We start from the raw sequence: 16,168 nt of genomic DNA, 5'->3' as shown, positions 1-16,168 counted from the left end.
GGAGGGGAGGGAATGGGGCCTTGGAGCTGGGAGGGAGGGAGGGGGCCTTGAGCTGGCAGGGAAGGAGGGAGGATGCTGGACATGGGAGGTCAGAAGTAGGGGGGCCTTGGAGCTGGGAGGGATGCACAGAGGGAGGCCTTGTAGCTGGCTGGGAAGGACGGAGGGGGGGCCCTTGGTGCTGGGAGGGAATCGGGCCTTGGAGCTGGGAGGGAGGGAAGGAGGGAGGGCGGGGGGCCGAGGGGAGGGAGGGTGTTATACATCAAAATAGAGCATACCAATACTTGCCCGTTTTAACGGGCTTAACGGCTAGTACTCATATAAATTACCTTTATTTAACTTTAGAATTATTGAAAAATTTTTGAGATTTTCTATATAAACGTTTTTGGGAATTTTTTAAGGGTGCTTCATTCACACAGTCAAAAGAATATACGACTGGCTGAGTCAAGAACCATCATCGCACCACTTATTTTCTTTCAATAGAGTGGACCTACCAATCCTATCTACACATGCCAATGGTGTCGCCTGTATTGCCCAGTGATAATTGTAAATCACCACAGCTCATATAATAGATAACAATATCAATGTGTTGCCATGCATGGTCTACAGTTCCCATTATTAACACACATCTTACAGGAACCTTTATCCAAACTCGCGCTAAAGTAAAGCAAATCTTGAAGCAGATAGACGTCCAAGAGTTCTAAAAAAGCACAGGATCTCGCTGGTACAACAAACATCTTCCCAGTCCAGGTCCATCATATACTCATAATGTTTAAACATAACTGATGATTGTTCTAAAATAGCACATGTTGCGCTCCCTCTACTCAAGTGCCTTTGATGATGATGTTTTGATGTGAGTTTGGGGTTCCTCTGTGTTGTTTTGTCCTTAAGATGATTTGCGAAACTCAGCACTGAGTAGAGGGAGCGCAACATGTGATATTTTAGATGAGTACTGTGATTTTTACTTTGCTTTAGCATGAGTTTAGATAAAGGTTCCTAAAAGATGTGTTCAGGTTAATAATGGGAACTATAGAACATGCATAGCAACATGTTGATTTTGGATTATCGCTTGGCAGTACAAATGACACCACTGGCATGTGTGGATGGGATTGGTAGGACCACATTATTGAAAGAACATAAGTGGTGCGATGATGGTTCTTGACTCAGCCAGTCGTATATTCTTTTGACTGTGTGAAATGAGCATCTCAAAAAATGTTATGTCGAAAAATCTTAAATAATTCTAAAGTTAAAAGGTAATTTATGTGGCTATGTGAGTGATAGCATAGGTGAGATGTTCGAGATTGATTATTGTGATTTAATTGGATATTGTCATTTAATGGTTATGGAGTTATATGTACCTTATGTTGTATATTAAATTTTAGCTGCCAGACCTAAAGGGGAGCCGGTTGATTTTGTGTATCTGGATTTTCAGAAGGCGTTTGACAAAATACCTCATGAAAGACTCCAGAGGAAATTGGAGAGTCATAGGATAGGAGGTAGTGTTCTATTGTGGATTAAAAACGGGTTAAAAGATAGAAAACAGAGAGTAGGGTTAAATGGTCAGTATTCTCAATGGAGAAAGGTAGTTAGTGGAGTTCCCCAGGGCTCTGTGCTGGGACTGCTGCTTTTTAACATATTTATAAATGACCTAGAGATGGGCGTAACTAGTGAGGTAATTAAATTTGCTGATGACACAAAGTTATTCAAAGTCGTTAAATCGCTGGAGGATTGTGAAAAATTACAAGAGGACCTTACGAAACTGGGAGACTGGGCGTTTAAATGGCAGATGACGTTTAATGTGAGCAAATGCATAGTGATGCATGTGGGAAAGAGAAACCCGAATTATAGCTACGTAATGCAAGGTTCCACGTTAGGAGTCATGGACCAAGAAAGGGATCTAGGTGTCGTCGTTGGTGATATGTTGAAACCTTCTGCTCAGTGTGCTGCTGCAGCTAAGAAAGCAAATAGAATGTTAGGTATTATTAGGAAAGGAATGTAAAACAAAAATGAGGATGTTATAATGCCTTTGTATCACTCCATGGTGCGACCGCACCTCGAATATTGTGTTCAATTCTAGTCGCCGCATCCTCAAAAAAGATCATATTGGAATTAGAAAAGGTGCAGAAGAAGGCAGGGCCGTGCCAAGGGTCTGTGGCCCCCCCCCTGCAGAAGATCAGTTTGCGCCCCCAGCGCCCCCCCCCCGCAGACGAACAGTTCGTGCGTGCGTGCCCCCTCCCCCCCCCCCCCCCCGTTGAAAATGATCGCTGCCCTCCCATCCACGCTCCTCTCTCCCTGCCCTCCCGCTCTCATGTCCCAACTGCCCACCCTCTTCTGCCCCCCCCAAGATCCCCTTTAAATTTACCATCCATCCGGCAGCGAAGGCGCAGCGTCAGTGAAGGGAGGCGGCGCTCCCCAACGTCTCTACTAGTCTTCCCTTCGCTCAATGTCCTGCCTTCTTCTGACGTCATTTCCTTGATGTCGGAAGAAGGCGGAACACTGAGCGAAGGGAAGACTAGTAGAGACGTCGGGAGCACCGCCTCCTTCACTGACGCTGCGCCTTCGCTGCCGGACGGAGGTAAATTTAAAAGGGATCTTGTTGGGGGGGAGAAGAGGGCGGGCAGTTGGGACATGGGAGCGGGAGGGCGAGGTAAGCATGGTGCGGCGGGGCGCCCCCCAGAGGACGGCGCCCTCCTGCCGTGCTTACCTCGCTTACCGTGTTGGCACGGCCCTGAGAGAAGGGCAACGAAAATGATAAAGGGGATGGGATGACTTCCCTCTGAGGAAAGGCTAAAGCGGCTAGGGCTTTTCAGCTTGGAGAAAAGGCGGCTGAGGGGAGATATGATAGAGGTCTATAAAATAATGGAGTGGAGTTCAATGGGTAGATGTGAAGCCTCTGTTCACCGCTTTCCAAAAATACTAGGACTAGGGGGCATGCGATTGAAGCTACAAGGTAGTAAATTTAAAAACGAATCGGAGAAAATATTTCTTCACTCAACGTATAATTAAACTCTGGAATTTGTTGCCAGAGAATGTGGTAAAGGCAGTTAGCTTAGCGGAGTTTTAAAAAGGTTTAGACGGCTTCTTAAAGGAAAAGTCCATAGACGGTTATTAAATGGACTTGGGGAAAATCCACTATTTCTGGGGATAAGCAGTATAAAATGTTTGTACTTTTTTGGGATCTTGCCAGATATTTGTGATCTGGATTGGCCACTGTTGGAAACAGGATGCTGGGCTCGATGGACCTTTGGTCTTTCCCAGTATGGCAATACTTTATGTACTTATGACCTTTGACTATTCTTCAAATTTTTAGAGATCCCTTCTCATGGTTTCTGGTTTCTCCAGGGTATCCACTCTATTGTGTCATCTTGCAAAAAGACAAACTTTTCCCTCTAACCCTTCAGCATCGTCTCTCACAAATATATTAAACAGAATCAGCCCCAGTACTGACCCCTGAGGCACCTCCATTTATCACCACCCTCTGCCACCTGTCGGTCAACCAGTTTCCAGTTCTGTTCACCACTTTGGGTCCTAAGTTCAGTCCTTTCAGCTTATTCAGGAGTCTTCTGTGAGAAACTGCATCAAATGCTTTGCTGAAATCCAAATAGATTGCATCTAGTGCAAGTCCTTCACCCAGTCAAAGAAATAAATTGGATTCTTTTGGCAGGATTTTCCTTTGGTGAAGCCATGTTGCCTTTGATCCTTCATCTTGTTGGATTCTAGAAAGTTAACTGTTTTCGTTCAGCAGCAATGCCATAAATGTTTGTTTAGGCTATGTAGCATTTTTATTTCCGGTTTATTTTAATCTTTGATCTTTTCTTGCACTTGGTAAGGTTTTAAGAGCTTTCTGGTAATGTGGGCATGTTGCAATATGTTTTTCGTTGAGGGTTTTATTTGTTTTTGTAGTCTTCCACATTTCTTGTGCACCTCTGATATGTATTCAGTGATGATTATAATTTAAAAAAAAAAAAAGCATTCCTGCATGTTCTGATTTGGAAGGACCATCAGAAGTTTTGAATTTTGTCATGCTGAGGCACCATTGTGTATTCTAGCCTTCCCTTTGGTCTTGCAGTGGCCCCTCATACTTTCTCAAAAGCGATGGTCATCGTGTCCTCAGCACTTTGCGAAGAAAAAGTGCTGTACCCATATGTAGATGTCTGGCTCATCATTGTAAGTTGGAAAGTTAGTTGGCCACTTCTTGGGTATTTCAGATGGTTTGTAGTGTCTTTTTGGGTGGGCATCTTTGCCAAGAGCAAATGAAATAACCCAAAATCTGGAATACCTTAGAGTTTACTTAGCACTCTGAAAGAGAAGGTGTTCATGCTCAGAAACAGAATGGTCAAGTAAACTCACTCTTAGTGAGAAGGGCTGCTTATGCATGGGACTGCGTGCGGGTTGGTTCCATAGAAACAATAATCAATTTGGTCCCTTGTGTGGAGGTGCATATGAGGCCAATTCCCAGTTCACTGCTGTGTGTTGTCTGCACAGACCCCAGCTTATGACACCAACTACCTTATGCAGCTTGGAGGCCCAGGGCCAGCTTAGCCTGGTATTGAAGTCTCTCAAGTTGTCATAGTATGGATCCAGGGATACTTGGTGATTTTTCAGAAGTTAGCACAAGTATGACCGATTAGGGAATGTGTTTTCTGAGCCTTATACCTCTAGTTCATTGATCTTGCTATCCCAGTGTTGATTGTCTGGAATTGAGAGGCATTCATGAGAGGTTCTGTAGGTCTTCAAGTCTGTGGTTCAGGAGAAATGGTCAGAGTATTTTCCCAATAGTGGCCACAGCAGGTGATGCACGTCTTTTGGCAAGGGCACTGGGAGAGCCTGACAGGGGAGGGGGGATGTTCCATAAGCACCTTGCTGTTTGAGCAGGCTGTAAGCCACCTCTGGTCTTGTTAGCGGCTCATATCGCAGGGTCAAAGAATGTCCAAACTGAATGACTAAGCAGACATTTGCTGTTCTTTGAGTGAGGGAGTTGTCAGCACACCACACTTTGCCACATTTGTGCCTGATGATGCATTCCCTATGGGAAGCTGATGGCCAGAAAGAGTTATTAAAGCTACCTTGTTTTTCGGACGGAGAAGAGTGAGGGTAACCGGCCTGGGTGCCCTGTTTCAAAGTGGCCTCCGGAGGGACTTCTCTATGTATTTCCACCATGGCTGCTTCTGGGTCCTATTTTGCAGTGGGTAATGTAGCACCTGGGTAATTCAGGTAGCTCTGAATGGCCCAGGAGGCCATGGCATGTGAACTTGGAAGGACTAGAGGTAGGACAGGATCCAGTTTAGATGGGTTGACCCATCTCACTTGTATGTTATGGCTTTGCCCTTGTACAGTCTCGCCTGAGATATAAGGATATTCCTCCTGACATTACCTCCTTCAGGCATTGGTGTAGTCTAGGGTATCAGGCCTAATCTAAGTACTGTATTCATTAGGTGGCTACTCCAATCTAATGTTATCTGTTCTAAGTGTTTGGACTGGTTGATAGTCAAATGGTGCTAGTTTTGGTTCTAACGCGCTGCCCCCTCTCTATTTTGTGTCAGCTGGTGAGAATAGTGAAGTTGCTGTTGGGGCCACCCCCCTCCCCAATGTTTTCGGGGACAACTTGAGAGCACCTCTGTTGAGTTTTACTGAAGGGCGACCTGCACGTCCGTTCTCTGGTTTATTTGTTCATTCCAGGTTAGAACCTGTTGCATGCTTGGACCTTTTTCTGTTAGACAAGTATCCTAAAGGACTTGATTCTCAAGGTGGTGTTCTGGCAAGCCCTTTACCCGTTGGGTGAATTTCTGAGTATCGGGCTCTTTCTTGCTGCAATCCTTTTCTTTGTTTCACTGAGGCAGGAGTTTTGGTTCAGGTGGTGCCGTCTTTTCAGCTTAGATGGTGTTGGTTCTTCATATGAATCAAGTACTCACATGGCCACCTTTCATGAAAGAGGATTGTGTGGAGAAAAACTTGAATCCCTTCACTGTTTGAATGTGCATAGGCCATTTTGGCATTACTTGGCAGTTTCTGAGGCTGGACAGACTCCTGTTTTGGAGACAAGAGGGGTGAGGCCACATCAAAATCAATCATGACCTTGCCTCTGCAAGGAGTTGATTGCTTTGGTCTAGACACTCAGGGCAGTCAGTGCCTAACTACTAAAGGCTTGCTTGACTGGAAGTCGACAGCTTTGTGGGTGGAAGTTCATATCCTCCAAGATATATAGGGCTGCTATGTGGTCACCTTTTATTTTTTTTATTGGTGCTTATATCCACATTATCTGGAAATACATAGACCAGTTCATTGTGGATAACAAACTAACCAGATAGTATATGACGATAGTAATTTAATAAACGGAGAAATATTAAATTTTTTGCAGGTCATAATCTAATTTATTATTTAACACAGAAGTAGCAAGCTTAAGATACAGTAAAGAACTACATCTACAATTGATTGCTTAGGACAAAAAACTTACTGAAAAAGAAAGCTTCAGAAATTTATGGAAGGATAAGTAGTTACCTATATATCGTTTGTTACATCCCATTTGACTGGACTAATCTGCTGGATGGTTAAGGAAGGAAAAACGTGGTTCTTTGCTCTCCTTTTTGTTGACCTCTGCCCAGCTTGTCAGCTGTGTGGTTTAGTATTTTGCAGCCTCCCCCCATCAGCTGGAATATATTTTGGTAGGGAAGGAATCTACATTTGCTTTTTTTTTTTTACAGATTAAAACTGAAGGGCAGCTAGCTTAACAGTGCCCTATATAGGAAAGGGTTCGCAACTGTTATGTCTCCATCTGCTGGTAGAGGGGTATAACCCATTCTTCTGGACGTCTGGTGGGACTCTGGGAAAAGAAATTTAGCAAGTAAAACCAAGTTTTCCTTCAGGTGGCCATCTGTACCAGGTGATTAAGCCAACATGTGACTTAGATTTTTAGATTTAATTACTGTGCTTTTTCCAAATCCAAGCTCAACAATCAGGGTATGCAAGTCAATGTAAGTCTTACATGAAGGGTGAATTGGACTTGCCCAAGGTCTCAAGAAGCATCAGTGGGTGAAGTAGGATTTGAAACCTGGCTTCCCCAGTCAGCAACTGTATTTATTAGGTGGCTACTCCAATCTAATTTATCTGTTCTAAGTGTGTGGACTGGTTGATAGTCAAGTGGTGCTAGTTTTGGTTCTAACTCGCTGCCCCTCTCTGTTTGTGTCAGCTGGTGAGAATAGCAAAGGTGCTGGGACAGAAGACCTCTATGACTACATTGATAAATACAACATTGAGTTGGATCCACGTTTCAATGACATCTTGGGTCGGTGAGTGTGAGAGTTGGAAGAACAGGAGCATGTTTTCATTTTTTTTAAAGGGGGTACGAATACACTAAAACTATTTTCTAAGCTGAATTTTATATTTAAATCATCTTTATTAGAAGTTTCAAAATACATACTCTAAAACGGGAACAGCAAACTAATACCATGACTCCTGTGCAGGCAGGGAGAGATGTGATAGCATTATGAATGAGAAGGAACAGTGATGATGAATTCTGATCTTGAATGCCACAAACCATTCTGATAACAAGCTGTGCAAACAAAGTGATCGCATTATTGTGTGAGTCCTTAAAACCAATTCGATTTATGGTAACCAGTGACCAGAGTTGTCATCCCTATTCTGAGAAAAAGGTTTTGAGGCTTGGTCTGTCTGTCTTGGTTAGCTATTTGTAGGAGGGATCAGAAAGTTTAAAGGCTTCTATTAGTGAAAAAAAGCACACTCCTCTAACTGTAGCTGCACGTGAGTTTTGTAAATTTTCTTCTTTCTGGTGGCTCCACAGGCACTCCCGTAAGCGGTGGGAACGCTTTGTGCACAGTGAAAATCAGCATCTGGTGAGCCCTGAAGCCCTTGATTTTCTGGACAAGTTGCTACGATATGATCACCAGGCACGCCTGACGGCAAGAGAGGCCATGGAGCATCCCTACTTCTGTGAGAGCAATTAGAGGATCAGTGCTAAGTTACTGTCCCTCAAATATAGGAAACGTATTCTGAGAACCTATCCCTGCCCCCTCACCCGAAACCTGGGAAAGCAGTGCTGAGTATATTGATTTATGAAGACCCTGAACGTGCAGAAAAGATTGCCAAAATGATGTGTAACAATTACATGTGCATGGAGAGAGCCAGAATCATATACTTGGCAAATAATCTCACAGTGCTCTGATTCCATTACCTGCTAGAAAGTGTCATTTATAGATGTACACAGCACTGTAAATACACATATAAGGGAGAATCCATGCTTTATAGAGATTGCAAACTTCTCCCAACCCTCTGAGTAATTACATCAAGATCTTAAAACGTTTTAGCTAGTTCTTGTAGTGTATACATTTATGAATTTACTCACCAGTGATTGTGACATTTAGACACATTTCACAGCCATAACTTTTCCTGGTTTAGATGATCCGTTCTCTCTTCCCCCCCCCCCCACCCCCCCCCCCCACCCCGGTGTGCATCTGTGAGCAGCTGTTAGGTCACTTCTAGGGGTGAAGAGGCACAGGATGTTTCTCTACAATGTACTGCTAACTTAAACCTTTATTAGCATCTGAATGAGAAAACTTGATCCTGATGTGAAACATCAGTGTAATTGCATGAAAACAGTACCTTATATATATATATAATATATATATATATATATATATATATATATATATATATATATATATATATATATATATATGTTTTATTATTTATTTAGTTTTTTGGACTACCTCTGAAACATTTTGTTGCTCTGTACAATTAATTTACTGCAAAAAATTAGAATTATCATGAAAGTCATTTCCACAGTTAAAACTTGTCCACCCTATATGTGAGCGAATGATGCACATAGTTCTATTTTTTGTGTACATTTACTTGTAGTGGGGAACGTTCCCAGAGATGGGATTTTGACGCTATGTACATCTTTGAATTTTCAGTAAAGAATGGAGTAACTTGTTAGTATTTTTTTGTTTTCTTCAGTATGCCAGCCCAGTCCAGATGTGAGTTTGTGCTATCCTGCCAGCAGATGGAGCCAGAGGACCAGAACTTTACAATTACATTGTCACTGCATAAAAGGAGTGGTGCAGATGAGGCAGTTGCTTGTATCCAAATACTAAACCAAAACAACAAGCTAGCACTTTAAGTGAACTTTGTTTCCTAATTGATAATGATATGGAGAGGGCCAGTCATCACAGTACCTGCCAGTTCTTTTCCTCCCGTCTAGTTGCCATAAATAGTCTAGGAAATGAAATGAATAGGTAAGACAACATTTCTCCTCTCTTGCCAGTCTAGTCCGGGCACATGAGAAGTATTTAAGCTCCAACTACTCACTGGAGGAACTCAGGAATGTTCTTTAGATGCCTGCACCAGATGGCAGCACCTCCTTGTGTCTATCTAGTTTATTCTCCCTGTAATGCTTGACAAATAAATTGAGGGAAGATCAAATGGCTGCCTTACAAATATCCTCCAGAGGAATTGTAGTCCGTTCTGCCCAAGACGACACCTGGTACCTACTAAGCAATTACACACTGACAAAATCACCTCTCTGATCCACCTAAATATGGATGCCTTTGACTGGGGGAGGGGGACCTTGGGGGTCTGGTGCCCCCCTTCCCCACTTTGGGCTCAGGCCTCCTCCAAACCTGTACTGCACTCATTAAATGACTGGCAAGGATGCTGAAGTCTCAATAGCCAAATAAATTCCCTGCTGAGCTGCTCCCCTCCTCCTCGCACTGCTCCAGTATCCCGGAAGTTGCCCGGGTGCCTCCAGCCACTGATGTCAGGACTCCTCGTGCATGCTCAGCTCATGCAAGAACTGAGCATGCTGAAGGAGTCCCAGACTCGCCGACTTCCGAATTAATGCAGCAGCACAAGGTGGGGAGTGGCTCAACTATTTCTTTGGCTGGCAGAGGTTCTGCATCCCTGCTAGCAAGGTATTATTTTTAACACATTTGAGGGAAGAGGAAGGGAATACATTGCTCCTTCAGTGTAGCTTTGGCCCCCCCCCTCCAAAAAATAAACCTGGGGAGGCGAGGAGGGCTGCGGGGGTGGGATGTTTTGATTTCATCAAAAATATAATTGTATTTTCAGCTGAACTGAAGCATGGCCAAATGGTTTTGTTGCTGAAACCGAAATTTGGTCAGCCTAGACCATGAATTTCCTGGACAATTGATAATCTGCTTTCCAGAAACATTCACAGATTTCAGTCCAGTAGACACAGGTATACCCCCTATCCAAAGAATCTCCTTTCCTAATATTTAACCTGTTTATTGTTACTCAGCCAACTTTCCAAGACTTGTTAAACAGTCTCTCAATCTATTCATTAATTCTTGAATTATTTTCTTCATAGGCATAATAAATTGGATCTTGTCTGAATAAATGTGGGGAAAAACTCCAATTTTGCAATCTGTCCAGCTAAAATACATAGGTCTTACTGGCAAAGAGATCTGTAGGTGGTGTGCCCCACGTTTGAAACAAAGCTGCAGCAATAGTGGAGTTAAGATGATCTGTGAGGATGTAGTTGCTAGCTGAGGTTGTCTGAGGCTGTTACCAGTGGTGTGCCCGCTTAAAAAAAAAAATGCAGGGTCATTCATTTGGGCTGCAAAAACCCAAGGGAACATTACAGTTTAGGGAGTGAAGAACCTTTGTGCACGAAAGAGGAGCGGGACTTGGGGTTGATCTTAAGGTGGCCAAATAGAAAAGATGATGGTGAAAGCTAGAAGGATGCTTGGGTACATAGGGAGAGGAATGGCCAGGAGGTAATGATGCCCCTGTATAAGATTCTGGTGAGACCTCATTTAGAATATTGTGTACAATTCTGGAGACTGTACCTTCAAAAAGATACAAACAGGATGGAATCTGTCCAGAGGACGGCTACTAAAATGGTCAGTGGTCATTATAAAGTGTTTGGGTCAGACTTAAAGATCTTAATATGTACACTTTGGAAGAAAGGCAAGAGAGGGAGAATTTATGGATATGCTTTTTGGCAGTTTTTGGAGGTTAATTTACTCTGTAGAAGATAACTGTTTTTATTGTTTTATTGTAATTTGTATGTTTTTGTATTAATTTGTTTGGGATTGTGTATATTTCCCAGTTATTCTCATGGATTTTATGCAGAATATAAGTGAATAAACTAAACTAATATGATAGACGATTAAATACCTACATGGCATAAATGCACAAGAGGCCAAGTCTCTTTAAATTGAAAGGAAGCTCTGGAATGAGGTGGCATAGGATATAATTGAAAGGGGATAGATTCAGAAGTAAACTGAGAAAATACTTCATGGAAAGGGTGATGAATTTGAGGAAGTCTCTCCTGGTGGAGGTGGTGAAGATGAAAACTGTACCTGAATTCAAGAAAGCTTGAAGTACATATGCTTTCTAAGGGAGAGTAGATGGCATGGGTGGGCAGACTGGATAGGCCATATGGTCTTTATCTGCCTTCATTTTTCTCTGTTTCTAAACAGACCGACGAATAGCACATCTGATTAATATTCGTTAAGTGGAGGGAGGCTTTCCCACTGGAACAAATCCTCTGAAACATAGGAAGAGAAATTGTCTGGTTATGATGGAAGATGATACCAACCTAGCACTAGCTGAAAGGGAGCCTGCATCCTGGGGGGGGGGGGGGGGGGGGGGGGGGGGGGGAATGGTTACCTACACAATAAACCAAATGATGGCTAAATTTTGAAGTCTCAATACCAGTCCAAAACATATCAAATAGACTTTTCAATCACATCGGATCTGGCAACAATCCTTGCACTCCAATTCGTCACAAAAAAAAGCTATTATTAGGTTTTCAACACTCAAATCACACTTAGCAGTTGTTCAGTTACATATAATTATTATTTTATAAGGTGACCTCAGCGGTACTCATTGCCAGAAGTGAAAACATGGCAATGTAACCAGCACCCACTTCTTCATTGGTCCACCCGATTTCTATAATTTTCTACTCTTTCTATTTATTCTCTTATCAATTAAATCACTTATCTTTCTTTTTCAGACTAGGGGATTCAGCTGCCCAACATGCATGTTTCGCTCTTGCCATGAGCTGTGGCAAGGACCCTCCCCTATAGTCTCTTTCAGCGCCAGCTCTACTATATTTTTTACAGGATTACCCCTTTTCCAAGGTCTGATAAAGAAGTGGGTAATTGAACAACTGCTAAGTGTGATTTGAGTGTTGAAAACCTAATAGCTTTTTTATGAAGAATTGGAGTTGCAAGGATTGTTGCCAGATTCCGATGTGATTGAAAAGTCTACCTACACAATAGGCATCCAGTTCTGAGATGTACCTTTCCAAACAATGCCCATTAAAAAGGTGGTTCACAGACACATCCATTAGTGCACAACGGCCAAGAGTCGCACCTCATTGGGGCACCATGCCCTGATAGTTGGTGTTTTTTTGAATTCCTTGAAGGAAACATGCTACAACCAGATGGGTAGCCACCACGTACCCCTGAATCCTGTCCCTAAAGCAGGCTACAGCTGCCACCTGAACCTTTAATTAATTCCAGGCCAGCCCTTTGTCATACCCTTTCTGCAAGCAGCATAAGCTAGTCAGGATGTCAGCTGTTTGAGGAGGAGGGCCCCCTCTTGGAAAATTCTTGACTCATACTAGTCTCAACATTGGTCAAGAAGGTCAAGTTTTTTCAAGTTTCACTTGATATACTGCCAATTGGTAAGTTCCATCTTGATTGTTTACAATAATAAAAAAGGACAAATAAAAAACAAGAAAGGAATAGTTACAAATTTTCAATAAAAGCATAGGAGAAATAGAGAAACTGGGAGAGACCACTCTTTATAGTGTTTTATCGACCTAATTTGGTGTTGGAGCATTTGCATAATATAACAAATTATCTCATCTACATCCAAGACGTTAAAAATTTAATCAATTTAGATTTAAACGTTTTATAAGGTGGTACAATATGTAGTTCTAATGGCAGGTTATTCTAGAGTACAAGACCCTGTACAGTGAAAATAATCCATACTGATTAATAAATTTGTCAGGATGGAGCAGTTAATAGATCTTGGGATAGTATGGAGTCAAGAAACATGATAGAAATGAGGGAATTCCTAAGCTCAATTTCATTATATACTTATCTATATGTTCCATCTTTGCTTTTACCCTACGCTGTTAAAATGTTTTTATTATGTATTGTTATTGTAAGTAGTATACTATGCCATTATTCTTACTGTACACTGCCTTGAGTGAATTCTTTCAAAAAGGCAGTACATAAATCCTAATAAAATAAAATTAAATGGTATCCTGGCAGTTATCAGCAACCAGTGTTCACTGTTTATAGCAGTTGGGTCATATGATCAAAGCGTTTGGCATTAGTGGTCAGTTTCACCGCCGTATTTTGGACATTTTGAAGTCTATTAATATCTCAAGTTGGGGAAAAAAAGTGTTAATCTAAATGACCTAGTGCAATAAAGTAATTTCCTAAGAGTATTCTGATCAAGAATTGATCTAATATAGTGAATTTGTTTTATTTAAAAAAGCACTTCTGTATTACTGAAGAGATATGCGCTTGGTATCAGAGGTCATGATTGATGGCAGTACCCAGTATTTTATATTGATGGGACCATCTCAGTTTTCACATTCAATACGAGGAAATGAAAATGATATACCAGAAGTTCTAGAGAATAGTACAGTCTCCTTTAGCTTCGGTTTATGTGTAAGAAGCCAGGAGGCTATGGTGTTAAGTTTTTAGTTTTTATTGAGAGAGGACGTCACTGCCATAGAATACCCCTTGCCATATGACTACATCCTCTCAAGAGCTAGGTCGTGAAACAAAATTGAGCCAGGCCAAGCATTGCAACCAACCCTTACCTGAGCAGACCCTGTAGGTAGAGCAAATGTAGAGATCCCCATGTAGAGCCACCTTGGCTTTACCAGAAAAAACATCATTGGATGGTCCGTTATCCTTAGAGTCCTTTCCTATGAGGGGTAACACCTAAAGAAAAGAGCACTCTGGGCTAAAGTTGAAGCAATGCATTGGTGTACCAGAACTTTAATTTCTTTCAGCGGTAGACAAGTTTGCCAGTCTTGGCTTTTCCCTAAGTTTGCCATAAGTGCATGTGGGAGCTGTCCCACTGTCACAATCAGTTGAAAGGCTTCTGGACATAGCTTCCACTTTCAGGATCCTATTTATATTTGGAGCTTTCTACACTGCCTTTTTTTATGATGAGAGCAAAGTGGTTTATAGTTAGAATCAATAATGAAAAATAGGATGAGGTAAAAAATGAGGTCAGCAAAGAGACTCATGTGACACATTACTAAAGCTTTCAACACTTCTGTTCTCCGTAACATCCTGAGGTCACCCACTACCAATCCGCTCCCTAGCGGATGCCCAATTATCCCTTCCTGCTCAGGCCTTAGCCAACTTTTTCTTACAAATTTAAATCTCTGTGAGACTCATTTCGTTCAAATTCCCATCAGGACAACCCTTGTCCCTCATCCCCCCTCACCACACTGCTACTCTGAACAGCTTTAGTATTCCTTCTTTCCCAGCAGTTACTGCAGCTTTGAAGTCCATGAAACCGACATAGCTCGACACAACCCCATCCCCTCCATTATCCTTAAATGCTACATTACTATCTTTTGTTTGGAGATCTTGCTTGTATTGGTTTTGTATAATGTATTATTAATGCATCTTCTTTCATATTGTAATCCGCTCGGAACATAAGGGCCGAGTGGAATATAAATGTGTTGAAATTAAATTAACCACTGTTTGGCAGTCAAGTTTTGCCCTGGCTCAGCCATTGGTATGACCCAAACTGAAAGACCCCCAGTAAACTTACCTCATCCTGTTCCAGTTACTGTCCAGTTTCCAATTTGCCCTTCATAGCCAAGCTACTGAAAATATTGTTCTCTCTCAGCTTAATGACTTCATTGAGAAAAACAAATGTGCTTCATCCAAATCAGACTGGCTTCAGACAACCAGTACAGCACAGAAACTTCCCTGATAGGTGTAACTATCTTTTATTGCAATCACTTAGATCACTCCAAACAGTGCTTCTTCCTTCCATTGATCTCTTAGCTGTGTTTGATCTTGTAGATCATTCTATACTTACTGAATTTCAAAGTTTATTCAGGACTTCTACCCGTCCCATCAAGCATGTTATCTAGGCAGCTTACATACTACAATCAGTAAAGAGAGGTTAGAGAGTAAGGTCAATAAAAGGGTCATAGGTTGGACAGAAAGGGGAAGGGGGTTAAAATACAATCAATAACAGTAAAACAGTGGGGGAGGGGGAAATGTGCAGTTCAGCCTTTATAGCTGTGCACTCACAGCAGGGCAGTTATTGGCCATAGGCCTCAGAAAAGAGAAACGTCTACAGCTCATTGGCGTTACAGGCTGTGTACTGGATTGGTTCCATTCCTATCTTTCATCCAGACAATATTTAGTAAGTTATCAGGGAGCATCATCCAGACTCATTCCCCATTGCTTGCAGTCCCTCAAGGCTCCATTGTGGCATTGATCCTATTTAAAATCTTCCTGGTGCCACTTCTAACCCTTACTCAGTCCATAGGTCTCATGACCTTTATTTACACAGATGACAGTCCTGTCAAGAACTATCTGTAACCACACCCTCTCCAAAAAACATTACACGATGTGATACCTGTAAGCGAGCCTTCTCCAGAGTAGCCCCCACACTCTGGAATGCACTGCCTGAAAAGCTCCCCTTAACACAGTTATCTCAACTTTAGGAAGCAGGTGAAGCTTGGCTCTTCAACCAGGCCTTTAATGGAAGAAGGAACTAACTTGTTAGTCTCGCTGACACACAAGAGTAACATGGGCTGCACATACTGCAGCAGGACATGTTTATCCACTTCAACCCTAGCTGGGATAATATTTAACCGTCTCTCTGACCTCATGTGCAACTGTCTTTAAATTAGTCACCTTACTTTCTAACTCTTCTTACTCTCTTAAACCTATCTATATGTTCCTCTTTGCTTATACCCTTCACTATCAATACAGTGGTGTGAAAGTTCTGCATCACCTGTGCAATAATAACTTTCATCTCTGACCAGCTTTCTGCCAAAATGTAAGGTGGAAAATATTGCATATCATATGCCATTTTATTCAGAATTCAAGTTTGCATCAGTTGTATGTGTTTTTCTGATATTTTTTGGCGCCTGTAATGGTTTTTATCCCACCCATTGGTGTTCCATTAG

At 42.1% G+C, this 16,168-nt stretch overlaps 1 protein-coding gene across 1 annotated transcript in view; it reads left to right on the top strand.

Moving 5' to 3' along the window:
- The window catches only part of CSNK2A1 (casein kinase 2 alpha 1), a 235,371-nt gene that overhangs the window by 208,910 nt on the left and 10,293 nt on the right, over positions 1–16,168 (top strand). Inside the window, 2 exon segments of the mRNA XM_030211651.1 lie at positions 7,192–7,283; positions 7,796–7,944. Of these exon segments, the coding sequence (XP_030067511.1) occupies positions 7,192–7,283; positions 7,796–7,944 (241 nt within the window).

The sequence above is a fragment of the Microcaecilia unicolor genome, chromosome 8 (genome assembly GCF_901765095.1).
Source record: "Microcaecilia unicolor chromosome 8, aMicUni1.1, whole genome shotgun sequence".
In the NCBI taxonomy this organism is placed as follows: domain Eukaryota; kingdom Metazoa; phylum Chordata; class Amphibia; order Gymnophiona; family Siphonopidae; genus Microcaecilia; species Microcaecilia unicolor.
Note: the sequence above shows the minus strand (reverse complement) of the source record. Positions and strands in the feature narration are given on the sequence as shown.